The sequence below is a fragment of the Rhamphochromis sp. 'chilingali' genome (assembly GCF_963969265.1).
Source record: "Rhamphochromis sp. 'chilingali' genome assembly, chromosome: 12".
Lineage (NCBI taxonomy): Eukaryota > Metazoa > Chordata > Actinopteri > Cichliformes > Cichlidae > Rhamphochromis > Rhamphochromis sp. 'chilingali'.
In genome coordinates, this window is record NC_137939.1 from 32,714,778 (window position 1) to 32,742,404 (window position 27,627).

Genomic DNA, 27,627 nt, shown 5'->3' on the forward strand with positions numbered 1-27,627 from the left:
CAGTAGTGACTTTTGATTTTATAAGTAGCGAAGTAGATTACATGGTGTAAGTTGTACTCAAGTATGAGTAAAATTACAAACTTGAAAAATTACTCGTAAAAGTACAAGTACCCAAAAAATGTACTTAATTACAGTAACGTGAGTATTTGTAATTCGTTACTTCCACCCCTGCCAAGGAGTGAGCCGGTGTGTACCTGGACGCCCATCCCCTTGGTGTAAATTTTGACTCAGCTCTGACTTTGGACACTCATGCTAACTTACTGGTTCACTCCTGTTTTTATCATTTAAAAAATATTGCTAAGCTGAGTCCCATTGTATCACGCTCAGAACTAGAAATGGTCATCCATGCATTTGTCTCATCTCGTTTGGATTATTGTAATTCTTTGTTCACGTGTTGTGTGAAGGCTCTGTGGATCGTCCGCAAGTTGTTCAGAACGCTGCCGCAAAGCTTCTGACCAAGTCTTCTAAATACTCTCACGTTACACCTCTTACTTTATGTTCAAGAAATCATTTTAAGATGATTAGAGTTTTGTGAAATGCTGGAAGCATGCATGTTGTATATGCCAAAGTCTGTTCTTAGCTGACAAGAGTGGGACCTGGTGTGGTCTCTGCTACTATAGTCCATCTACATTAAGGTTTGACATTGTACTTTCAGAGATATTCTTCTGCATATCTTTGTTGCAACGAGGGGTTATTTGAATTACTGCAGCCTTCCAACCAACTTGAAGCAGTCTATTTACTCCCTTCTGACTTCAGTCATCAACAACGTATTTTTACCCAGAGATCTGCTGCTCACTAGAAATTTTCTCTTCTTCAGACCACCTTCTGTAAACCCCAGAGATGGCTGTGTAGGAAAATCCCAGTTGGTCAGCAGCTTCTGAAAAACTAACACCAACAACCATCCCATGTTCAAAGACACTTAAATCATCTTTCTGCTCAATTTTGATGTTCAATTTGGATAATAAACCTAAGATGTTTGTGCAATGTGATTGGCTGATTTGATATTTCCATTGATAAGTAGTTGAACAAGTGTACCTAATTAAGTCTTGATATACACAGCACTGGCTCTAGCTGTTATCAGTAAACAAATGTTGGTCCAAACACACATTTGGCTTTAGCGCTAATTAGTCTTAGTTTTGCATTTAAATGCTACAAACACTGGCATTATGCAGTCATACATCTATGTATAATTTATAGTACACATAGTGTATTATTATTTCTTATAGCTTGAGACTTAACTTCAGTCTACTGTAAAGTGTTTTAATCAGTGTAACTACGTCCTTTTTAATTACATAATTGCTTGTTCTTGTTGTGAAAATTTGAGCCTAAAGAAATTATCTTTACAGCTGTTTTCTTCTCTTGGTCACTCCCTGGGTGATTAAAATTGCTCTCAAATGACATATTTCACAAAAGAAACACACACAACACCAGTTGTTATATTAATATATGTTTTATTCTTCTCTATTTTTTATTATCATTATGTTTTATTTTCATATTTGCAAATCTTACAGGTCCTTTGTGCATGGACCTTTCATCACGGCACACACATTGGCACAACAAGATTGGTCAGAAATAGATAAATTCTAATCACACTTTAATAGCACACAATTTCATGACTTTTGCAAGGACTCGGGAAAGACATACTATAACAATAACAAATTTGATCTTTTTTTTCTGTACTGAAATCATAATTTTAAAAGTAGGATGTGCCAAAAGAAAACATAATAGTAACATGGACATTCTTAAATTCTCAAATGAACAAAGCATAAATAAACAAAAAGGAAAATTAAAAACATGAGATCTAACCATAAGATGTACAGCAGTTGAATAGAGCTCTGATGAATGTGATGAGTTTTGCCATAAAAGTGCCTCTAAAGCACAACACTTCCCCTAACATGAAATAAAATAATCTCTGTCTTTAAATAAGAAACTGCTGACAATATAAAAATACATGGCATTGTACTGTAGTTCATTAAATAAACCAACAATTCATATATAAAATATTATATTGACGTGTATAAAAATATGCCTTACAACTTTTTGAAAAGGGTAACAGCCGTAAGCTTTTTGTCTGCCACTTCAGAACACACAGTCGACCACAAAAATCCAACATATGTACAAACAATCAACCAATAAGCAGTCAGAACGCTATTTTGACAAAGAAAGTGAACAGAAGCTTCCAGGATCATATTAGTATGACTTTTTTTTTCTCTCTGACTTGACATATATATATAAGATACTGTGAGATTCAAGCAGTACTTGATGGAAATACTCAAAAAAAATAAATTAATAGAAAAGAAATATTCTGTCAATTATAAGTATGTTGATGTCAGTGTATCTTTGGAGAGAGGGAGAGAGGACGGTGAGGGAGACACTTTTTTTTCGAACGTTTGTGTCACATCACCTGCGTAACAGTATTTCAGCCCACTGAGATCAGAACAAACACAGGCAGTGTCAGCTATCCTAAAGTGAAAAGGGAAAATAAAAATCTACCAGAAAGCCAGGACAAGAGCCAGGGAATATAGAGATCATTCGGAGAGATACAGCTTGGATCACTGAGGCAGTTCACGGAGCAATAATGTGAGCATGCAGCGCGCCACCACACGACGCAGAGGACATTGCTGCAACTGTTGAACATTCAGGCAGATGTTACTGTTGCTACTGCTGGACTGTGAGAGTGTGTTTGTCTTGCTTATAGAGAGGACATTAACTGGTGTGTATTTTCCATAGGAAGTGGTTTATCCCTGCTCCCTCCTGTCCAGGCAGTGTCTAGCACAAGCTAAAGCCACCCCCTCTCCCCGTGCTCCTGCTCCTCCACCTCCTCCTCGCCCTCCTCCTTCTCCACCTCCTCCAGGCTGAGAGCAACCAGGCGGACTTGTCCCTCACTCGCCATCGCATGGTATGGTACCATCTTCGCTGGCACGTGAAGGCACGGGCGTGCCGAGCTCGTCTACGCACCAGCAGTGGCCACGCTGCATGCCCTTGGAGGAGCGGCACTGTGTGAAATTAAAGGAAAGAGAGGGAGATTTTTATAGGGAAAGAGCGCCGAGATAGAGGGTAGGAAAGGTGGTGAGGGAGGCAGAGAGAGAAAATGATATGTCATCATAGCGCAGTAGTGATTCTCTGAGCCCACAGCTGAGAGGCTCAGAGAGAGGTGTCAGTTATTCTCAGCCCCTGTGGTCACACACTAATCTGTGGATGCACTGAACAGAAAGCTGCAGTGGAGTGCAGCTCTGACACATGTACAGTAACACCAAGTCAGTGCAGCAACGAGACATTTTCCCATCACATAAGCTCAACAAAGTTCCACTGTCATGCCTCACGATAGCTCTACTGATAATGCTCTACCTGCTTTTTCCTGTAGAAGCCACGAGTGTCACAGTTGGGTATATAGATGTCGCGGTCAGACTGGAAGATTGTCAGCTCAAGACCCCTCAGGACGCTATTGAGCAGCTTGCGACAGGGTGCCTGAAAACAGCAACGCAGAGTGTGACTTCAAACACCGCCAGAGGCAAACAGAGAGAACCTGCCTTAATATGAAGAGTGGCAGTGGCAAGCTGCTATCCCCCTCAGGTGATTGTGTTGGCAGAAATCCTCTTTGCAGAACACATGTCGATGTGAATCACTAAGGATTAGCTACGGTGATGCAGCATTCCAGCCAGAAGCAGAGAAAATGCACATTTCTATATATATAGATCAGATGTCACATATTGTATATCATTATATAACCATATTGTTATACAATGCTTTTGATTTTCAGGTCACTGAATGGTTTGAAGTGACTCTGCGTTTTTGTGTCACTTTGAGAAATTGAACTGTGCAATAGCCACCTAAATATGACCATTTAGGTGGCTATCGCATTCTACTTATAGCATCCATACTGGCTCAGACACTGCACAGCAAACCAGCTCACTAACTGAGAAATCTGTAGCGGCAGCGGCCGGCTCGAAACTTTCCTGATTCACATCATGCTCAATTAGTTCTGCCGCATAGCAGCACACACATCATGCACCATAATGCATGGCTTCAGAGCAGTGTGTGCGTGTGTGTGTGTGTGTACATGCCACTGCAACACCCCAAACGACAGAGGATCTATGGGAAGAACTGTGTAGATGCAGCTCAACATACAGCCATAACAGGGTTAGAAATGTCAGATTTTTAATGATTTAGGTGAAGATGGAGTAGCTTATCTCACAATAAGAGGATGAACTTACTTTTTCAATGTCACCACTGTGTGAAGGATGTGGACCTGAGAGGAAATGACACGCCGACATGAGAACATTGAAGCATGATACCGGTAAAACAGCACCCATTGTCAGATCATACACTATATACTTAAAATAATGCACTCACACTTTGTGATATAGCTTTGCTTCTTTTAGCGTAGTACATTAATGAACCTTCAGTAAGAGGACATGCATGTGTGCTGGCCATTTAATGAGAGACCTAATTTCTGTCAGTACGGCTCCTTTTCAGATAGTTAATCGCAGTATCTCAGTTTGAACAGTAGATGGAGATCACTGCAATAAAAAGCAGCTTGATCAGAATGTAGGTGACACTGTTACAGTTTTCACATTCATTCTAAATTCTCTACAGAGAAGCCGGCTTGTTGGACAGATCATTGTCATGCACCCTGTCACTGAAATGGATGGTAACAATAACACTTCATGGGTGCATATCTTCACTTACAGATCCCCCAAAATTGAAGAAAGCTCACACAAGGTGTAGTTTTCTCTTTGTTAATGTGATTGTGGTGATTTTCCACCATAAAAGGAACTGACATTTTCATCAACAGCGAAGCCAGAGGTGCTGCGGAACAGATGCCAGAGGTCTGCAAATTCATTAGTGGTGCACAAAATGCAACCAGGCTTAAATGCCACATACTAATTGTCCCTTCTTGTGCTGGTAAGTGACACAGCATCACATGCAATTTATAGCAATACTGGGGGAGGCACACTGTATATACACTAATGTGTGGCTGTCGCCATATATCCCCTTTAAATCAAGCCTATATGCAGTTGCCGTGCAAGCCCCTGTTTGCATCTGTAGGTGCGTGCCTATGTGATTTCATGCACGTGTGTGTGTAAATACAGTATCTTACCTGTGGGGTGGGGCCTCTCGGTGGGACTAGTCTTGCTGTACTTGGCGCAAATGCCCCTTCCCTGCAACAGAGCCTGGAGGGGGCTGTGCTCCCTTGGTGGGGGAACACAACGGAGCCCCTTGGCACAGGTCAGGGTGTACACACCACAGGGCTCTCCTTGGGCCAGCACTGACGTGCTGCCAGCAGCATTATGGTCCCTGGGGGGCCGACCTGCCCCCAGTGGATCCTTGCAGGAAGGGCAGACCTTGAAGGGACCCAAGCGGTTCGCCCCGGTCCATGATCCGCAGTGAGCAATGAGCAACAATACAACGGTTGTTAAGTTAGAAAGGATAGGCATTTTCTGTCCAGGTCTCAGGTTCTCCACACTGTCACTCTCTGTCAGTTAAATGTAGCTGATGCTATTTCTGGATGTATATTTCTCTCTCACTCTTACTCTCTTTCCCTTTCTCTCCTCTTTCCTCAGTCTTCCTCCCGCTTCTATACAGTAGCTCTCCTTGGTGCTTTGCCGGTCGAGAGTCCCCTGCAGTGCCAGATGAGACAAATGGAGATCGTGAGAGACACGGCAAAGCACCAGCTTTTAAAGATCTGAAAGGCGGTGATAGAGAGAGAGAGTGAGAGAGAGAGAGCACAGTTATGACACCTTCAGGGGCTGGGACTCAGAGAGAGAGAGGGAGAAAGAGAGAGAGAGAGGGAGGTGGCAGGGAGGGAGACAGAGCAAGTGGGGGGTGGATTATGTTCTTTCAGAAATTATCAAAATCTCCCCACCCTTTCCTGGTATATACGAACACATTCATCTAGTCCTTCTTCTTCCACTTATGTTCAACATCACCCATGCATAAACAGTAGAAGTCACGTTCAGCCATTTGCACTTTTTCCAATGTCAGAGACCTTTCTGGAAGAACATTTGCCATGGTAACAAACACAAATGTATAGTATGAGCTTCCATCGGCGGCGCTGCCACTGCATTGTCATTCGCCACGACAAATGCACAGCTGTGTGTTCGCTCCTGCTCGAGTTCGGTTTGAGGTTATGACAGAATGTTTCCTGAGCAAACATGTAATCCTAAAACTGAGCTACACACCTGTAATACTCCGTCTTTCTGTCACACGTGTCAAAGTTCACAGAATGAGCTGGATTCAGAAGAAATACACCAAGAAATCCAGCGTGCTCATACACTGATGTAAGTTTACTCCACGCACCAACTGCGTGCATCAGCCTAATCACTGCCATGTCGGATATTGCATTACATCTAATCCAGTCTTTCATAAGCTGTTAAACCTCTAGATTATATTTCAGTAGCTATCAGATATTAAATGGCAGTTGGAGCTTTTGCTTGCCAGGTGTTTGACTTGGAAGAGTAATCATCTGGATAATTAGAGGGAGGAGGAGAGGGACAAATGCACAAGACCAAACTGAATTATGCTCCACTCAGTGAGGATTTTCTTCAGCTACTGATTCCTCTGCGCTTCTTCTCAATGTACAACACTTGACCGTGGCATAATAAAATGGACACCTCAGCCCAGTTATGTTAAATATTCTCATGTGATTCAGATTATTCAGTGTATCTAAATGATGTTTTTACAGCGCACAAAACTGTAAAAGGCACAAGTCTTGTTTTCTTACAGGCATATGCAAAAAGTAACTTTGCAACTACTGCAGTTGAGAGAGTGAAGTGGTTAGATCAGACCTCTCATTCTTAGTCAAAGCTGCACTTTTGTGTATAGTCATTTAGTTAGAAAAAGCATTTATGTTTTGGGAGCAGTTCTTTGTTTTTTTGTTTTTTTGCCACTCTTGTCACTTATGCCCAACTATCCCTGCAACATATCACAGGATTACAACATCACTGGTAGAGGTTGGCCTAATATTGATTGAGTCTGCCAAAACAGCTCTTATCCATCAGGGCATGGACACGGGAACTCTCTGGATGTCCATTCAGCTGATCCTTTGGGTGCTGTGAGTTACAGGGGTGGGACCTCTGTGGTTTTGGCTTGTTCTGGCACATCATTGGGATGTTTGATCAGACTGGGGGAGGCCAAAACTCAACACCTTAGGCCCTTTATTGTGTTCCTTTCAGGTTTTGTAGTCTGGTAGGAGCTTTGTCCTGCTGGGGGAGTCTGCAGCCGTCAGGGAGTGCTGTTTCTCAAACAGTGCTTATGCGTGATAATAATCAAGGTTATAACTTTACCTTGCCTTTCACTGGTCCGCATACAGATGTAAAAGCAAACAAACAGGGCATAAATATTTATATTAAGCCAACAACGCTGAGTGGTAATGACATTTCTCACTAGCTTTTTTTTTTTAATACAGTGCCTGACCTTAAGACATTTAGTTGTTAAAACGTGTGCCTGGCTCCCGCAGTAGCAGCTCAGACTCTGCAGAGCATACAGACATACCCACCGGCCTGTACTGGCTGGAATTCAGGGCTACATGAGGCCAATTTCGGCCTTGCCATCAGCCGCCTGCTGTTCTGATTAATCTTGGCAAGAAGGGCAGAAATCACCTGCCGTCTTGTGTTCCCATCAGCTTGCTAGCCGCAGCACTTCTAGTCCTTTTCCACATATTAGGAGAATGTTCCAAGACACTTGCCAGACCGACGGGGGCTCTGTTTTCCACAGTGCCCTGGATTATTCATTTTTCCTCCTTCGGGCAGGCTAAATACAATTTCTTCCTTCTCTTGATTCCTCCATAAAAGTTCAGATCTGTCCCAACTGGCTCAGAAAGTTTCTCTCTCTGCTGCCACTTCTTCTTCTACACAAACCCTGTGGTGGGGAGTGGGTCAAATCCCCTCTGGACCCCTACTGAGGTAGCCAACTGCCTAATTCATATTTATAGTAATGTTTCAGTTTGGGATAATGAAACAGAACCTGTGAACAGAAGGCGAGGTTTACAGAGTGTAAAGTGTGTGGTGAGGGATTCATGAACATAATGAATGGTGCCAAATACATGGCTGATATATACATCGCAGAAGCGGGATTGGCCAAGTGGCTTCTCACCACTTCTCAAACCTCGCTGCAATTGGCCCGTTCAGCGGAATGGGGCGTGACGTCACTGGGAAGCGCCGTTCCCAAAGTTTACACAAGTGTGCCGCTGATGGATGGATAGCTGATGGACGAAAGTGAGTTTCTGCCTCATTTACTGCCTAGATAGCAGGTTAGCGAGTGAGTTATCGGAAATGACGGCTACACTGACGCAAAACTCGGCTCTCCGGCTTTAGGGAACAGTCTCTCGTTGTTCTCTTTGCTTTGCGCTGAAGCATAAAGAGGCTATCGCATTAGCCGCTAATGACGCTAACCTGCGTTTAGCTCCCTGGCCAAATTCAACCGCTTTCTCCCCCTCTTCGTCTGGTGAGCTGATGTTTGTAATTTTGGAGGCTCGTTTAATCATCCCTTAACTGTAACCTTCAGCTAACAATACACAAGTTACCTGTTTGACCATCACCTGAACTTAAAACTAGCATCTTCGTTAGCACGGCAGCTGGATGACAGATGTAAACATCGGCACGCCCCCTTCTTGCGACTGTGACGGCGAAAGCTTTACGTTTGTATTTCTAGTGTACCGTTTCTCTTATGCCTTGGGGTCATTGGAAGCAAGAATTTTATAGAATTTAAAACTTTAATAAATGTCAATAACTATCATAACTATGATTTATTCTGGCTAGCTTCAGTGTGTGTGCCACCTGTTTCTTCGTGCTGATACATGTTTAATAGTTCATAAAATGGTTATAGAAAGTAGGTGACGATTAAGACTGAGATTTATTTAGGAACTCATCTGTATGATTGACTGGCGGTTTATACATGTTATTAAGTGTATACAGTTCTCTGAAAAAGCAGAAAGGCTATTTAAACCTACCTGGCCCTGTGTGAAAAATAAATTCCCCCTCGTTAAATCACGAATGAACTGCAATTAATCACATTCATTTTCAACTGAAGTTCACTATATTTGCCATATTACTGATTGCTGCCAGACTTTTTGTCTCAAGAATTCTGTTAAATAGAATCTGTCTGATGAAGTGAAACAGGATAAAAGCAACACATCATGCCACAATCGAAAGAAAGAACAGATGAGAAACAAAGTCATGGAAAGGATTAGAGAGGCATTCTTGAGGGTTTGGGACTGCAGTGAACCACGGTGAGAGCCATTATCTGCAAATAGAGAAAATTTGGAGCAGTAGTGCTCTTTCCCAGGAGTGTCCGGCCTTCCAAAATTACTCCAAGAGCGCATCTACGACTCATGCAGGAGATCACAAAAGAACACAGAACAACATCTACAGAACTGAAGGCCTCAGTTAAGATTCAGTGTTCATGATTCAAAAATAAGAAAGAGACTGCATGTCATCTATGGGAGTGTACCAAGGTGAAAACTACTCTTAACCAAAAAGAACATAAAGGCTTGCCTTACATTTGCCAACAACATCTTGATGATTCCAAAGACTTTGGGAGAAAAAAGTCTGGGAACTGATGACAGAAAAGTTTGCGTCTTGTTACATTTGGCGTAAAACTAACACAGCATTTCATAAGAAGAGCGACAGCTTTTGGTCTGAAGTTGCTTTGTTGCTTCAGCGTGACTTGCTGTAACTGATGGAAACATGAATACTGCTCTCTACCAGAAATTCCTGAAGGTGAATGTCTGGCTGTTAGTTCATACCCCAAAGGTCAAAGTATGTCTTTGTGCCCCCTTCTCCCTGTTAATGCCCTATCGGCCCCCCTGGCTAAACTTTGCTAGATCCGCCCCTGCACAGTTACCAGCTGTCAGCTATGTAGAAAAGGATCCTGGTCTAGAAAGTAATATTAAATAAATTCTAACAAAAGATTATCAAGCTTAAACGTGCTGCTGTTGTTCAGCCGCTGGTTTCCTCTTTCTGGCGCGAAGTGGGCGATAAACAAAGAAGAGAGACGGACTTGCGACAGAAAAGCCAATCAGCTGATCATTGATCAGTTTCACGTTTTAAGTAGCAGCAGGAGAGGGAGGAAGAGAGAAGAGGCAGTCGCTCCATATATCGGTCGTTAAGCTTAACGTGTGAATGCTTTACAAACATTCAGAGATGAACTTACACACTTGCTTTACTTCTCTCTGGGATCACTTCCTCGGAGATAAAATGCTGGTTTGGTAGCGAGGCTACAAATACACACAGCCGCTCTATCACGTGACACATACTGCTCCGACGTGCTACGGTTATGAACCGAGTTACGCCGTGTCGTAAGTTTTGTGAGGTGCTTTTTTGATATTTAATGGATCGGATTACATTTTTTATTTCTCTCCGATATCTGATCCAGGAATTTACGTCAGTATCGGACCGATACGTAATATCGGATCGGTCCATCTCTATTAACTACTAAATTGTTGGACAGACCCCTCAGAATCCTCTCCCAGAGTTCTGGGAGCCTCTGGAAGAGGATTTATATAATTTGAGAGGTCTGTCTGACTTCCTCGACTTCTCTTAGACTGTTTCTCAGCTATTTTCTTTCCAGTTACTCCAAGGAATAAATAAGATAAACAGTCAAACTGTTGCATTCGTCAGTGTGAGAAGGGGCTTAACTGAAAATGGGAGGCTAGAGTTGATCAAATAAGCCTTCAAGCTGATGTCTGTTAGCTCTGTAGTGTAGTGGTTTACATATTTGCCTAACCAGCGAAAGATCCGTGGTTCAATCCTGGGAGGAGACAGGGCAGGGCAGGGATAGCTCAGTAGGTAAAGTGGTCGCCCCATGATCGGAAGGTCGGCGGTTCGAATCCACTTAACGGCTACCCTGAGGTACCCCTGAGCAAGGTACCGTCCCTACACACTGCTCCCTGGGCGCCTGCTTAGTGGGCTGCCCACTGCTTCACTGAGTGAATGGGTCAAATGCAGAGAAAAACAAGTAATTTCCCCATGGGGATCAATAAAGTATCCATTATTATTATTATTATTATTATTATTATTATTATTATTAAATACCTTTCGGGTTGTGTCAGGAGGAGGATGTAGTGTAAAAATCTGCTAAATCAAATATGCAGAGCTGTGGAAACCCCTTATGAATAAGGTAGCAACTAGAGCAGGGCGATATGGCCAAAAATATTTATCACGATATATATTTGAAAATTTGCGATAACGATATAACTGACGATATAATTGATGCGAGACAAAATACAACTCCACAACATTACTAGCGCAAAAAGACAACCTATCATTTATTTTCACTTAAACAAGAAGCTGGTTTTTATGTACATTAAAGCTTTATAAAAATGTAACAGTGCAAATGCAAATTCCTTGCTGAAAGTTTAACCAAAAGGCATTTCCAGTAGAAATGGGCTGACATATCCTGAGCATAACCATGTATAATATCCACTGAAGTTAAAAAGAGGTGCTTTGCAACATTAAACTGCAGTGTGCAGTACGCATTTTTCGGACCATAAGGTGCACGGGATTATAAGGCACATTAAGCGAAACAAAGCAGTCAGATAAATCAAACTTTATTAAACTCATTCTTCTTGCTTCCTCCACTTCTGTACCATTGATTCATTAATGTTGAATTCTCTGGCAGCTGCTCTATTCCCATGTTGTTGCAGTATATTAATGACTAACCTCGTATTGTGGATGGATTATCTCAGTTGTTCTCCTGACTGAAGATTGGTCCTTTTACAGCATCCTGCCATGCGATTGCATTTGTCTCTAACCATGAGGAACCTTAACGTTAACTTTTATAAGTGGAAAAGTGTTAGTGTTTGTCCTCCAGCTTCACTGTTTATGTTATGCTAACATAGCTGTGTCGCTAGCGATCACGTAGCACATAATTATATACCAGCTAGCCCAACTTCAGTAACCCTACAAACGTCACTGCTGTTTAGTTTCCTGTCTTCATTTATGTTGGAAGTGATAGCAGAGCTGTACGTTTGATTTTTTTCAGAAATCTCTCAGTCAGAACATGCAATATCATGCTTAGGTAACTAGCGAAACTAGCGAGCTAACTTCCGCTAGCTTCCTGCTAGCTTCTAACTCCGTTAAATGTAATAACTTTTGTTTTCATGGATGCCTGGAAGTTAAACTTCATAGTTACACCTGGTAAAGCAGCAATGCTGATCGTTTTATTAAAGATGAAAGAATTTAGACAGTTTTTAACTCTTAGTGATGCTGCAGTGTTCGTTTGACCTGAAGCATACGGAGTTTAGGACCCAGATTACTCCCAGATTTAAGGGCATCTTAGTCCGACGGCCGCTTGCATGTTCTGCAAAAAAATGTGCTTTGTCGTGTATCTGACGGACAAACACCAAACCAGTTCCACATCACTGAAGTTGCACCATTTTTACAAACCAATTCTGGTTCATCTGTTTCACTCAACAATCGGCCATGTGCGTATGAAAACAAAGGCACTGCGCATGCGCGTTTTACTCATATTCTATCGCGATATTTCATTTTCCTATCGTAGCCTAACATTATACCGGTATTACCGTGAACGGTATAATATGGCCCAGCCCTAGTAGCAACTAAGGCTACGTTCACACTGCAGGCGAAAGCGCATCAAATCCAATTTTTTTGACCCTATGCGACCCATATCCGATCATGGTATGAAAGTGTGAACGGCACAAATCCGATATTTTCAAATCCGATCTGGGTCACTTTCGTATGTGGTACTGAATCCGATACATATCCGATGTTTCAGAAAGCGACTGCTGTTTGAACGGTCATGTCGCATTAAATCCGTCTTTTACGTCACTGACACAAGACAGACGCCAATTATCAGCGCCAGAGAAGACATCGTGAACGCTTCCTGGCCATCCGGTGAAACTGCTGGGAAGACAACGTTGGAGAAACGTTAACATTTTATTTGTACTGCATAACCTGCAGGTTCTGACAGAAATCTGCAGCTATCCTTTGAAGCACCGCTCCTCTAAAACAGCAATAAGGATCATTATTAGGTTATCTACATTATTATGTAAATAACAAAATAACTTAAAGCAAAAATCGGGAAACATGAAGTCCGAAGTCTTTATATTAAGGCCATCAGTCAAACAACAACAGTTTGTTCTGGGTCTAAACAGAGCGCGTTGTGTATGACGTCTTCTTTTGCGCATGCGGGCCGCTTTGAGGGTTCACACTAGAGAGCGCTTGCTGTCGCATTTTATTTGTAGTGTGAACGAGCAGACAAAAAAATTGGATTTGATCAAAAAATCGGAATTGAGCATTAAGACCTGCAGTGTGAACGTAGCCTATTGAGCAGTGCTTAGGTCAAGTGCAGAAGGGTGAGACATAAATTGTCCTCACTCTTAGATTTGTTTGACCAGGCACATGTAAACATCACTCCAGGTTGTGGCTATGAAGAACAAAGAGTTTGGAATAATTTGTGGAGAACATAAAGAATTACATGTCTCAGAATGAAGTCAATTCATCATTAACCGGAAACCGGACATGCCCCCCCCCCCAAAAAAAAAGAAAAGAAGAGAGATTAGACAACAGATTGGCCTGTGTGATTTGGTAGTAAAGATTACAGAGCCTGCTGTACATGATCATAAAGTGCTTATTTTGTTTTAACAGTTCCATTTTCTTTACTCAGATGGATGACATCAACGTACTACACCACAGATGCCTCCTGAATCTGAGGCGTCGTGTCAGAGACATCGGTGATGGTCGACCAGCACAGGAGCGATATATGAGGCTGCAGAAGGATGGAGACACACTCAGGTCAGCCTGTTCTTAAATGCCACTGTTTGGGGATTCACTTGAAGAGATCATTTGGCTTTGTTGAACAGGGTGAAGAGAGGACTGTTTTGTTTTGTATTGCTTAGACCTTTGGAGCCTCTTGTAATTACTGATGCACATTAGGAACAGTTATCAGTGCCATGATAAATATTTTCATTTCCAGTAACAGTCAGTTTGGCAATTTATTTTTTTGTCAGTTTATTTATGTAGAACATAATCCTGGGAAAGGTTCCATCTCCCGTGTGACTCTAAGATGGATAAGTAGGGAAGAATATGGGCCAGCATGGACCATCATCAAAGCAACACTGGTGATGGTAGAAATTTCCTGACATGAAGGTTTAACAGGCTTGGAAGTTCACACACTAAAGATGTACAGGAGGTTTTCTGGTTGAAATCTCTAAACACAGGGTTTTTCTATACAAAATAAAGTCACCAGACACTTCAGTAGATACAGAGGCCACTACTGCCACGAGCTCACCAAAATTGGACAGTTGAAGATTGGAAAAAACGTTGCCTGGTCTGATGAGTCTCCATTTCTGCTGAAGCATTTGGATAATAGGATCAGAATTTTGGGTAAGCAACAAGGAAAGCATGGATCCATCCTGCCTTGTATTAACAGTTGAGGCTGGTGGTGGTGCTGTAATGGTGTGGAGGATATTTTCCTGGCACACTTTTTTCCCCCTTAGCACTAATTGAGCATAATTTCAAAGTCACAGCCTATCTGAGTATTGTTGCTCACCATGTACATCCCTTTCTGACCACTGCGTACCCATCTATCATCTTATGGCGGCTTCCAGCAGGATAATGCACCATGTCTGGAAGCTCACTCCTTGCCTTAACTACTGTATATGTGGCCCCATTGTGCTTATGTGTGCTATTTGAGCCAGGAATAGCGACATGTCTAATTTATTTGCATAGCTTAACATTTTTGTTCTCAACAAATTCTTCTTATTTCCAAAGAGAATTGATTTGAGTCTGCACAAATGTATAGCTGTCTGCAGAGACATTTCATCATGGATATATTTATTTATTAATTTTCAAAATTGAATGGCAAAGGAAATAAAGCAGCAGTGATCTGCTCCCCCGATCAAACACGCAGCAGACAACAGTCTCAAAAGAAAGTCCACAAAGGGCAGAAACAATTGCAATCATTACACGTGTGTGGTTTATTTGAATTATATAAATCTGCTTTTGTTATTATTAGCATTTTAATGTCCATCTTATTTCTCACATCTGTTGCTGTGTCGGTGTGTGCCTATTGATCAAAATCAAGAGGACTTTGTGTGAGATGAGATGTATTCTTTCTGACTGTGCATACAGCAATTACTAGAAATCACCCATTGTTAACCTGTAATTTCTCCTCTTTAGTTACCAAGGGAACTCTGAAGAAGTGGGATGCTATGTGGCTGGCCGGCCTTTATCAAAGGGAAATTGCTACTTTGAGGTAAGGCACATCGATAGTGATGCTGCATGTCAGCATTGTTTTATTGTATTCCAAGTACCAGGATTTATTTGTTCTCTTGCTTCCTCTTTGTAATGTTTAAGTCCAGCAGAAGTGGATGAACAATATGAAATCAGTGGATCGTTATTCATTATATGATAGCCCACATACCACCATCCTTGGTTGTGCCCGCGATTGCTTTTCCATCCAGCCATTTTATCCCCTGGAATCCAGTTGCTGACAATTTTCTCAACTTCATATTAAATTCTCGGTGCCCCCCTACAGCCTCAGTTCACCAGTGCAAAACCACTACCTCAAAAATGTCCCAGCTGCTTTGGAATGAGGGATGGGGTGTCAGTTAGGTGGTTATCTGTAAGCGCAGAGATTAGTCTACCACACCAGTGTTTTTCAGCAGACAGGAAGGCATTCAGACTAGCAGCAGGAGAGGTTATTATACATTTATATAGCAAAGCTGATGCGTCAGTTCCTTCTGATAGTTGTTATCCTTACGGACACGGGCGGAGCCAAGGGGTAGCCTGGGGTGGACACAGTCACCACAGATTATAGTCTGAACATCCTTCTCACTACCGCACACAGCACTGTTGTAGCCAGTTAGGCAGTGTCCAATGTTTTCCCCTACCAACCCACAAAAAGCAAATTTTCATCACTACATATATATACTGGGAATCTTAATCTTTAATAATAAAACATATTTTATTAGTAGATTAGATTTAACATTAATACTCACACGTATCTATACTCCTAAATCCAGCATCCACATGGGTAAGTTAGACAAAAAAATCACCCTTGAGGGACTGTAGTTCTTCAGGGAACTACTGAGCTGGTAGTCACCTTGAGGCCGTTCCAAGAATTTGCTGGTCTGAAGTTACTGGTCCTGTTTGAATACATGTGGTAACCAGAGACCATGAAATGTCAAAGAATCTCAATGGCCTGTAGTGAGGTGAAAAAACTGGATTTACAAGCCCCGAGTGAACCTTAAAATCAGCTTTTAGATGAGGCATTGATGCAGCGACCGATTCACTAGTAGGATACCGATGATTGGCATGTGAGGGGGGTGGTACATATGTTACAGGGTTACTGACGCAATGGGGAGCCTGGAATGTCCACTAGCAACCAAACATCAGCCACAAAGCGATGCATTACGAGCAAATCGTTTTGAACGGGGCTTGATATCTACTGAACCAGTCTCTTCTGCTGGGCTGCAAATATACTAAGACAGGACCCTCCAGCAATACCATACTTCTTCAAATGATTCACTTCTTCTAGTTTTCTTTTCACATCTTTTCTTCTTGACATGAGAAGCATCATTTCAGATATATGTTAAAATATTCCTCTACTGAGACTCTATGCAGGCTGGCAGCATGCTTTGACATTATTTCTTATAGCTGTGAGGTGTCCCTGATATGTGCCAGAGTTGACATTTCTCTTAAATCTGATGTCAAACTCACATATGACCTCTCTTCTCTCCCCTGCAAGGAAAATCTTCACAATAATAATGTTTATACTGAAACAAGAATCACATTTGGAGGATGGATTTCTTTGACATTTAGTGGATTTTACGTTGGTCATTACCCAGAGGTTTGCGCTACATTATTCTCCACTCTGTGACGCACATGCTGTCAGTTCCCAGGATATCTCAAAATTCGGAAGAATTTATTCTGATAAAGGTCGGGGTTCTGTGCGCGTCTGCGTCACCGCTATCCTCGTGTTTCCCCATCTTTCAGCTTTCACAAAGAATCCATTTCAGCTCCGTTGTCAGTACCGCTGCTCGCTCTCCACTTCTCCTCCTCATCGCTTCTTTCAGCCCAGACTGAACATCTGCAACATTCCACTTGTTTTAATAGATTTATTTGAAAAAGTCAAAACTATCATAACTTAACGGAACATCATGCGTGCATTCCTGCTCTTTCCTAATCTTAGTTGTCACACATGTTTTTGTAACTTTTATTTATATCATACAGACACAAATGATATTTCAACAGCACAGAAGTGGTATTGTGCCTAGGCCAAGAATGTACTTTTTTACAAACCAGTGATCTACACTATAATCTCTCAAATGCCAGATTGGAAAGGAATCAGACCAGAAATCTTTAGTAAGGGAAACCCAAGAAGTTTGGTTTCACATGTTGATATACTTAGAGAGACAGGTGGGATGAAGGAAACCTAGAGAGGTGAGAAATAACTTGGAGTGTTCGCCAATAACATAACGGAGCTGATACAGATTTAAACCGGATGGGGCCATTTTCCTGTACAGGATTAGGATTGCATAACCTCTGACTAGTGCTGGGCAATATCAGCAAATCGTTGTAGTCATATGAAAAGAAACTTTTATTAATGATTTTTTTTTACAAGACTGCATCGAGTTCTGTGAAAAACTAAGTATACCTTTACTGTTTCAACACCAGTTGGAAAAAAGCAGGTTTTTTTGCATTTTGCAGGTTTGAACATTCAGGTGTGTGTTAAACAAAACCACAGTCTTCCCAGGATTAAAAGTCCCAGCAAATTCTCTCCAACAGCAGACTGTGCAATGCTCAGAGAACGTGCAAAAACCCCAAAAGCTGATTCTGCTGACCCCAGTTAGCGTGTTATCCCTTTATACCCAAATACAAATGTATTCTAATGTTCCAGATTCCTGAACAAAAACAGAATGTATCAGTTATCAGTTATATCAGTTTTTTAAAAACTATACATAACCATTTAAGATTTGTACATTTATATTTTCATCAGTTTTTCCTCCTCCTGTTATCTCTTCCCTCATCTTCACCTATCCTCTTCCTCTTTTATCACAAGCCTCATCTTCTGAGCTCAAGGCAGGGATCTAATGCAAAAAACTGCACATAAATATGCTTATGTAATTACTAATACCATCAGCAGAACAGACATGCAACTCTCTCGTCTCTGGATAGCTGCTACATAGAATATATATAAGCTATATAACAGACATAGCTGTTGTTGTTATAGCTGGCTAACATTATGCTAGCTAATGTTAGGCTCGAGTGTTTAAACATCACACTGTTTTGATAAACAGCTTCATTACATTCTCATTTCGAAATAGAGCTTATTTGCTATGCTTGAGCCTGACAATGTTAGATCTAAAGAATTCAAAGAAAGCTTCAGTAACACCAGTTAACAGTGGCTAACATTGGCAAAAACACAAAAATGTTTACCGAGAGAAAAGTTCAGGTAAAGTAGCATTTGTTACTGATGAATGCCAGCCAGAGCATTTGAGGTGAATTGGGTGTAAAACAAACAAACAAACAAACAAACAATAAAATATTGCAATTAACCTGAATTTTTGTGAAGTGTTGATATTCAGAAGTGTTGAGGTATAGTGTGTACAGAAGTGTTTTGTACACAAACAGTAACAGTAGAAAATGTCAACGGCCATTGTGGGGGAAACGAAAAGCAGCTGGCTATGGCTGTTATGGTGTAAACAACGTTAAGTGTTGAAGCTTGTGACTGAAAAAGACTGAACAAGTATGGTTTGTTTGGAAAGATTGCAAGGAGAAAGCCTCTTCTATCTAAAAAGGTCATGGCAGCATGGTTTACATTTGCAAAGTTGGGTCATGATTGGGTGATGTGGGGTGAATGTGATAAACTGAAAAATGAAGAGCCAAGCTTTTGCAATGGCTCCAAGTCCAGACCTCAACACGATTGAAATGCTGTGGTGGGACCTTAAGATAGCTCTGCATAAATGGATGCCCACAAACCTCAATGAACTGAAGTGACATTTTAAAGAAGTGTAGGACAAAATTCCTTAACAAAGATGTGAGAGACTGATAAAGTCATACAGGAAACAATTACTTCAAGCTAGTTATTCTTGCTAAATCCCCGGTTCGAGACACAAACGTAGCTGGTCCCTAGTGCCAGTCCCAAGGCTGGCTAAATGGGAGGGTTGCGTCAGAAAGGGCATCCGGTGTAAAATCTGTGCCAAATCAAACATGTGGTCCATCCACGGTGCTGACCCCTTGGGAAAATAGGGAGCATATGAAAGTACCTTTGTATTTTTTGAGAGTATATGGAATATAATATCCCAATGCAACACAGCAAGTTACTTGTATATCAGAATCAGAATACTTTATTGATCCCTGGGGGAAATTATTTTTTGGAGGACAGCGTGCAAACACCATCTCCATTGGTTTCGTACTAACAGTTCTTTGCTCTGCATAGCCAACTACCTCTGCCAGCAGACACTGCAGACCACCAAGAGACGTGGTGGCACTGAATTAATTTAATGTGATTGTAAATGACCTGGATACAGTTAGTTCAGGCTGTGAATTTCATATCTGAATATTATACCCTTACCCTTGCTTCTGGCATTAGACACTGACTTTTATCGATGTTTTAGGCATTATTGGCACTGTGGCTTAAATGAACTGTAACTGATGCCACTGTAGTGTGTTTTCAATATAATGTGTGTGTCTTTGTGTAGGTGACCATAGTGGACACAGGAGTGAGAGGGACCATTGCTGTGGGCCTGGTGCCTAAGTTCTACAGGCTGGACCACCAGCCGGGCTGGCTGCCATACTCTGTAGCTTATCACGCTGACAACGGCAAGTAAGTCAAACTGGAGTTGCCTATACGCTACAGGGCAGTGGTGGTTTCTTGCATGGTTTGGCTGCTGCATTTATATATTGGTTCGGTAGTGTTAACTTGCTCATTTCCTCATTTCTTGGTTTGTTGATATTTTGTTTTGTGTGACTATTTTAATAGTAGCAAAAAGGAAATTTAACAGAAGTAGTTTAAGGTTACTTTTTCAGAGTATTTTTTTCTTTTTGTTTGATGAACAAGTAAATAACCAGTTCATCAACAGTTAAATATTTTACCTTCCAGTTTTGCTTGCTTCATCCTATGAATACTGTGTGTTGGATTTATACACGTGACTTACTTTTCAAAGCAATACATTCTGCCTCAGGAACTGATTCATATGTCAGCATCTAATTTCACTTGATGATACCAAATTTCAGCACCAGACAGATGTGTGGCCAATTATCAAGCCAAAGTGAGCTGTAATTATGCGCTTCAAAGTAATTGTGTTTACATATTTTTAATTTCCTTTCATGTTAAGTGAGATAATGGAACGTTTCGTCTTGTCTGGCTGCGTTTACTGAATATTTGAAATAATTTTTGCATTCTTTTACTTGTTTTGTGGTAGAGTGCGACAGCTGTGGCAACACAAGGTTTACGTAGTGAAAGCTGTACAAGATTACAAAGTATGCGGTTGTAGTTCAAAGAAGCTTGGACTTTTCTTAAAAGGATTTTTATCTCCTCTTTCCATTTAGGTTGTATAATGGCACAGGGATAGGGAAGCAGTTTGGCCCGAAATGTGCTCGTGGTGACCGCATTGGCTGTGGAATACACTCAGAAAATATAGAAGCAGGTATCACAACAGTCTTTTTCACCAAAAACGGGAAAGAGGTAGGTATTTTTGTTTTAATAATAACACGCTCATTTCAAATGGGCATGCAGGGTTGTTTATTCAGGATTTTTACATCCGCTTTCTCTCCAGGTGGGTTCAGTAGAGGTTCCTGTGTCGGCAGAGGGGCTGTTCCCCGCTGTGGGGATGCACTCTATGGGGGAGGAGGTGAAGGTCGACCTGCAAGCTGAGTGGTTCCTGGAGGAGGATGATAGTATGATGATGGTTGACAGCCACGAGGACGACTGGGGACGACTTTATGACGTCAGGGTGAGCGGCACGGTAAGAGCAGGTTCTTTTTTTCCTTCTTTGCTTGATTAAAAGGGATGTTTGGAAACATTGGAAGTTCAGTGCTTTTGGTTATATATTAGTGGAAAAAGGTTATCGTAGGTGTTAATTAATTTGCTTGGGCTGCCTCCTAAACATTACTGATCAGTCACTCAAGCCACATCGAGAAGGTGAAGGAACTCGTGTGCTGCTTCTCCGACTCTCTCAGCTCTGATGTTTAATGTTAGTGAAGATTTTGTAAAACCTCTTTTTTTTTACTTAATTTCTGTGTAATTTTTGTTGTTATATCACAGTTGAAGAGCAAAGCCATTAATTATGGGATGAACAGTGTCAGAAGAGTCCATTATGGGATGGCTGCCCTGCATTTTTTTTGTGTTTGTGAGACGTAGTGAAGAAGAAATGTTAACCACCAGACCTAAAATCAATTAGTTGAAAATATTTAGTAAAATATTTGTTCAGTTCAGTGGTTCTTTAATTTTATAAGGACGATAATTATGAAATCCCCTTTATAATCCTTTATAATAATAGGATAGCTTATGTTAAAGCATATGTTAAATGCATTTGTCCTATTACCTCAGAAGACTTCAGTGTGCCTGTGGTGTCACGTTTTTTCGGTTGTGTTTTGACCCTCAAATGACAGGAGGAGTAGAGCATATAGGTCAGCATGTGACTTAAAATCATGAAACTTTACCTGATTCTCTGTGCTGTGGATGCCTGCAATGTGGCTTGATGCAGATTCTATTGACAGAAAATAGACCTGGAACTTTTTATGTTGATACAAAGGGATGTTTCTTTGTATCAACATCTTTCTTGGATGTTTCTTCAAATTAAGAGCAACTTACAACCAAATCACAGAGACACCAAGTTTGTGTTAGTAGTCCCAGGTTTGGTGCCTGTCCAACTCTGGCTATTGTTAGCTTACCTGTCTTTTGAATGGGACAGATTATAGTGTGGCTTTTCTGCAGCTTGCTCTTCTGTGCAGTTGTTGACATTCCACCATGTTTGTTCTGTACTCTTACAAGATCCTTCAACTGCCTGTTCTTTACCAAATCCCTCTTTGTTGACAGCTGTGCTTAATGCTCTCTAAAGTTCGGGGAAAGCTCCAGACACAACCACTTCAGTTTGAATTATTTTGTCTCAGCCATTGTATCATCTTGCCGTGACGGGATTTGGGTCACCTTTGGAGGGGTTTTGCAGATTGCTTCATGACATCCGCTCAGGAATTTTCCTTTGAGTCCTGCACACATCACTTTCATTAACAAGATAAACAGCCGACTTACAGTAAAGGAGTCGTGTCTGCTGTGCTTTCTCTGCCTTTCTGCTGTATCAGAGTCTGGGGTGATGCAACAGTTTGCCATTTGTACCCTCAGAGCTTAAGCATGCAAGCAGGGCCGTATACCAACTTTTTATCTGCACATGAATCTGAACAGGATCTACCAAACTTCCATTAGGTTGCTGGATGTGGCAGAACGCTTTCCACATGGTAATCATTTAACTGCCATCATAATAAGCAGACATAATAGTACTGTGTTAGCGGTCTAACGAAATAAAAAAAACAAAACCCACTCATACAACACTCACAAAACATTTGGTGTTCACATTTTCACTCAGGTTTACAGTCACAAAAAAAAAAAATTAAGGCTGCTTAAAGTTCAGACTTCTTTTTAATTCTTGGATTCAACCACCCCAGCTTTGAATGACTTACCGTTTAAAAGTAGCCCTTATTTATCTTACACACGGCTACTCAATTCATCCACCATCTGAAACAAGCCATCTATTGCTGCCTGAAGTTGATCTATTATGCTAATTTTTAGCTCTGTGTTTTTATTCTAGCTTTGCATCATTTATTATTCCAAAGTCCTACTTTATCTTACCCTGGGCCTCGCTGCAGATCGGCCAGTTATTCGCTGTCTGATATAATCAGTTTTAGGTTTTATGCCTTTTAGACGTTAAAGCTTAAAAAACAAAACAAAAACGTGAGGGCTATTCTAAAACTTTGATGTTTTATGATGTTTTTTTTTTATTACTGACATCAGCCTGTTATGGCGTCACACTGTGACATCATAGGGCGAGGTATTGAAAAATTAAAAAGGGGGTTTACAGCTCTCTCCATGGATTACTCGATATGGTTTCTTTACATTTTTTTCAAGGTCAACTTTGACCTCGGGCGCTAACAGTGAAGGTGAAGGTCAAATGCTTAGCCAACCTACATACTCATGTCCCCCGAGGCCTAGTATATTGTTTGAAGGTAATCCATAAAAAATTGCAGGTAATGATATTTGGTTAACAATAATATTTGACATGACTGATTTTCACAAGATTAAATCATATATATAACGATATATATCGGATGACGATATAAAAACATCTATCGTTTCCTATCACGCTATCGTTTGTTTCGTGGTGTTGCAAAATAAACTGTTTACAGCAATATTTTTTCATAATTTTGATGGTCACTGTAGTGGCTATATTAATTTCTTAAAGTTCTCTCTTTCTCTTATATTTAATATAACCACACTACGGACGGACAAGCGCCTGTTTTTACGTGTTGTCGTTAGCAAAAATGATGGTAAAACCATTGCCTGTCTCCGCTGTCCGCTTGTTTATTTTCCACGTAAACATTTCACAATAAAGCTCTTATTTTGAAAAGATCATGTTGAGGCTTTTCAAAATAAACTAAAATCATGTGAATGAGTATGCCGAGTGTTTGCGAATGAGAAGCAAAAAAGAGCTGTCAGGTGCTAAAAAATAAATGAACAGCCTTTTCCCCACAGCATGCCGTGTAATAAATACAAAGAAAACGGCGGCTGTTACAACTTATGTCTAAAAATGTATAGTTAAACGACGCCCAGCTGGAAACACTAAACGCAAGTCGAGCTGCCCGAGATTCACAGAATTTACAGAAAAATGTTAAACTTTTGTGATTTATATTGTTGTCTTATATCGGGATATGAGATTTTGGTCATATCGCACAGCCCTACCAACCATCATACAGAAGTGATTGAAAATGATATCTTGATGACTCTGAACGTTAAACTGCTAACAAACAGACAGACAAACAAACAAAACTGAGTACTACACGATGAAGACTTAATTGTTAAAAAGAATATGTTTAAAGCATTACAAAGCATGTTGACAGTCTGATATGTGGCAGCTAACTTATTAGTCTGGATCCTGTTGGGCTTAAATTAGATTATTGGCTGCTTTAAGATAAGGTGAGGTAGGGTAGTTAGTGCCTCAGATTGGTAAAGTGAAATTGTTTTATTTTCTTAGCCAGGTACGTGTATGTCTGTGTTTCAGCCATAAAGTTTGTGATGCATCTTTATAACCAACCGTGCTAATGTTATCTGATAACTTGGTACTCCACACCCTCTCAGATACGGTAACTTCTGGCTGCAAAGAGGGTGACGTTAATGTGGCTACCTCTTATATACAATCTGATTATGATTCAACAGTTCGTGGTGGCGGCTTGAATGGAACTCATTGTTGGCTCAACTGTGTCATCAGAGGTATCACAGATCTTTATTCCCACCTGTTTACAGTGGAGGTCTATAACACCTTTGTTCTCCTTCAGCAAGTAGCCACAGGGCTACAGGTAGGTCTGTCATTGGCACAGGGGAGATGAAGGCCAGTGTGTGGGTGAGGAGGATGATTCAGCCAGCCGTCTTGCTCATTGTCTCTCTTTTCTGTTTTTCTGGACCGCAGAGTGGCAGTGGCACAAAAAGTGTTTTTGGAGCCAAGTGCCTGGCAGCACACCAGGTTGTAAAAATTCAATAAGTGCAGGAATGGGACTCTAAGGAATCTTTTACTTTTTCTCATGTGGTTGGAGGTTTTCACAGCTGGGCTGGCCTGGCCTGGCAGTGTGGGCTGCTCGGCAGTCCGGCAATAATTTTTTTTCTTTATTCTTCCTCCCTTTCTTAGTCTCTTTCATGAAGAAACAGACATTAGCCTTAAAGGGACAGTTCACCCAAAAGTCAGATGTATGTAGATTCCTGGAGTATGGAGTGCTGTTTTTCCCTTTACATTATTTTTGGCGTGTCTTGCCCGGTTTTGGAGATATGAGCTGCATTGATTTTTACCTTTTATTGATTATACTGCAACTTAATTGCACTTGACTGATGGTGAGGTTTTTTGGATATATCCTGGGAACAGATTCTTGGAACACTCAAGACATGCTGGGGAGATTACGTCTCTGGTCTGACAGAGCTGCAGGTTGGGCCAGGGAGGTCTGAGTAGACCTGGATAAGTAACTTCTGGTATCCATATTGATGTTGGGTTGTTGGTCCTTCAGTTTAGCTTGGGCCAAGGAAAAAAAAAGACTGTCATCGTAATAATAAAAAAACGTATTTGTAGTAAAGTGGAATGGAATGGTAAAACAACTGAAAGTGTCGCCTCCAGCTATTGTTTCCATTGTGTGCTTTTTTTTCCTTCTTCATCATTGTTGTTTCCTGCCTGCTCAAGATTTAGAATATCCATAATTCTTCTCCTTTCTCTCTCCCTAACACAAGAATTATACAAAGGACACAAACACAGGATCTTAAATATGGCTTCCCGAAAAGAAAGAGCCCTTTCATCCATGAAGACTTGCCTTACTGTGGCAGGTCTCTGTAATATTAGCTAGCTGTATTCTTCTTTTGGTTGTATCTCTCCATCCAGCCAGCCACCTTCTTCTTCTTATCCAATTCAAGGTTGCAGGAGGGTTTTAGCCTATTCCAGCTGCCATGAGTTAGACGTCGGATACACTCTGGTCTGGCCAGTCTGCTGCATGGCTAACACAGAGAGACAGATAACCATTAGAGTCACCAGTAACCCAAACATGAAAGTCTTTGAACTGTGGGAGTAAGCCGGAGGGCCCACAGACGACACATACAGGCACACAAACAATGTGGAAGCTCTACACATAAAGGCCCCAGCTGGTGGATTCAAACCCGGGATCTTTTTTCTATGACGCACAGAAAGGAAACTAGCTCCTACGTGAAGGTGGTCACAGCAATTTGCGAATTATTTTTAACTGGAATGGTCTAATTTTTGGGATGAGCTGTACCTTTAAAATCCATTATGTGATCACCGTTGTGAGGGTTTAAGTGAGTGCTAATACTCAGACTGATAACGCTGTCAGGTTCTGACATATACAAGGATTTTGTGTACACAGTGAAGACAGTGAAAATTTTGGCTTAAGGGGGAAGCAAGCAAGAGAGAGAAAGGGAAAGTGTGACAGAGGAAATGAAAAGCTCGTCGGAGAAGTGCAAAGTTTTGTCTTGATCGTTGGAACTCTTTGCGTAACAGGATTATGCTTCAAAATTATGTCAGCCACAAGGTGGTCTCATTTAATCTCTTTGTTGGTTTTGACTTTTAATTCACTTCATTGTGCGGTTTTAACCAGTCTCAGTGTGCCTCAACTTTTCCAGCTGTCTTTGGACCTGCTTTTCCCTTCTCTGCCCTTCTTCTTTATTCTGCTGTAGTCAGTCTGCTTTTACTCTTGTCCATCTCCTCTTTTCATGTTTTTTCCACTTTCCTTTTTATCTCTCCTCCTGTCATCTGCCCTCATTTTTCTCCTCTACCATCAACTCCTTTCCTGTCTCCTTGTTGTTCCTTCTCTTATCTCCTCCATACATGTCTCCTGTCCTCTCCCTATTCACTCATTTTTCACCTACTGTACCGCATACCCCCCTCTATCCTTGTCTCCTGTCCTTGCCTTTACTTTTATCTCCTCTTTACTGCCCTGTGTGTCCTCTTTCCTTGTTCCATGTCCTCCTTTCTTCTCGTAGTTTCTCATCCTAGTCTCCTTTACTTCTCCCATCTCTCCTCTACTCTTGCCTGCTTTGTTTCTCCTCTTCCTGTTTATTCCATTTTTATTATAGTCATGTAGATTTTAAGTGCAGCCTAAAGCTGTGAGGTAAATTTTAAATGCCATGGGATTTTTTCTTTTCTTTTTTGTACATGTGGCTATGCAACAGACATTTCCAGTGTCTGTGGTTTCTGAAGACTTGCGGATCTACCGTTACGTTGCCATAGATGAATTAGGCACCAACACCTCACCAACATTTAGTCAAAACGGTGGAATAGTTTTTACATGTTAACTATTTAGCAAGTATGGATAATCACTGTTCTGGAGGATGGTCATCCTTGGTGGGTGGATGGGTGGCGGGGCAGGATGATGGAAAAGACTGCTGCAAGATAAATGAGTTATTTGGCTGGTATGCTTTTGATGAGAAGTGCAAAGCCGCAGAATGCACAGAACACAATGGCGATGGTAGTGACTTGTCTGCAGCTAAGTCTTTGCCTTTGTGAACTGTTTATTTTACAGTAGGGGGATGGCCACTCCTGTTTAAATAGGTGGGTTTCTCATCCTAGAGCACTCTTCATACCTACCTTGCCAAATATGTAGACCTCTTGCTCTCTTTGATGCAGTCACGTGTTTCTCGCTGTCTCTCTCTATCTCTCTTTTATAACTCTTTCCATTTTATGTCTTTTCACCAAATATTACACTTGCATAATTCATCTTGCATGTCCTTGAAATGGCTCTGACGTAGCTGGTATAAAAGATATTACTGCTTTGGCTCTGGCCTCTTTCTTTCTGTTTTGAATAATCTTTATTTTGATGCAATCTTTGTTCCTTTCAAACTTTTTATCACTCATCTGAAGGCCATTTGTTGAGGGTAATAAATGCTCTCAACTCATGCTTCTCT

General features: G+C 41.2%; 2 protein-coding genes across 4 annotated transcripts in view; one reads left to right on the forward strand and one right to left on the reverse strand.

The window, feature by feature from the left end:
* Positions 1-1,469: 1,469 nt before the first annotated feature.
* igfbp6b (insulin-like growth factor binding protein 6b) lies at positions 1,470-8,566 on the reverse strand. 2 transcript variants are annotated; one of them, XM_080898514.1, is made up of 5 exons: positions 8,540-8,566; positions 5,102-5,621; positions 4,215-4,249; positions 3,349-3,468; positions 1,470-2,996 (listed from the first exon to the last, which is right to left on the reverse strand). In XM_080898514.1, exons 2-5 carry the CDS (start codon positions 5,436-5,438, stop codon positions 2,883-2,885), a joined length of 606 nt encoding a protein of 201 aa, XP_080754640.1. In that variant the 5' UTR covers positions 5,439-5,621; positions 8,540-8,566; the 3' UTR covers positions 1,470-2,882. The 2 variants fall into 2 exon arrangements, with proteins under 2 accessions (XP_080754640.1, XP_080754639.1); XM_080898513.1 differs by lacking the exon at positions 8,540-8,566 and having other exon boundaries at positions 5,102-5,690.
* The window catches only part of spryd3 (SPRY domain containing 3), a 79,976-nt gene continuing 60,498 nt past the window's right edge, over positions 8,150-27,627 (forward strand). For both annotated transcript variants that reach the window (XM_080898508.1, XM_080898509.1), the window contains exons 1-6: positions 8,150-8,216; positions 13,627-13,754; positions 15,141-15,216; positions 19,667-19,791; positions 20,517-20,652; positions 20,744-20,932. In XM_080898508.1, the coding sequence (XP_080754634.1) occupies positions 13,627-13,754; positions 15,141-15,216; positions 19,667-19,791; positions 20,517-20,652; positions 20,744-20,932 (654 nt within the window). In that variant the 5' untranslated portion in view covers positions 8,150-8,216. The remainder of the gene's footprint in view (positions 8,217-13,626; positions 13,755-15,140; positions 15,217-19,666; positions 19,792-20,516; positions 20,653-20,743; positions 20,933-27,627) is intronic.

Coding starts and splice junctions, on each gene's coding strand:
- igfbp6b (XM_080898514.1), bottom strand. CDS start 5,438: ATGCCTATCCTTTCTAACTTAACAACCGTTGTATTGTTGCTCATTGCT. Junction 3,469..4,214: donor ACAGTGGTGACATTGAAAAA/GTAAGTTCATCC, acceptor TGCTGTTTTCAG/GCACCCTGTCGCAAGCTGCT. Junction 2,997..3,348: donor GCTTCTACAGGAAAAAGCAG/GTAGAGCATTAT, acceptor AATTTCACACAG/TGCCGCTCCTCCAAGGGCAT.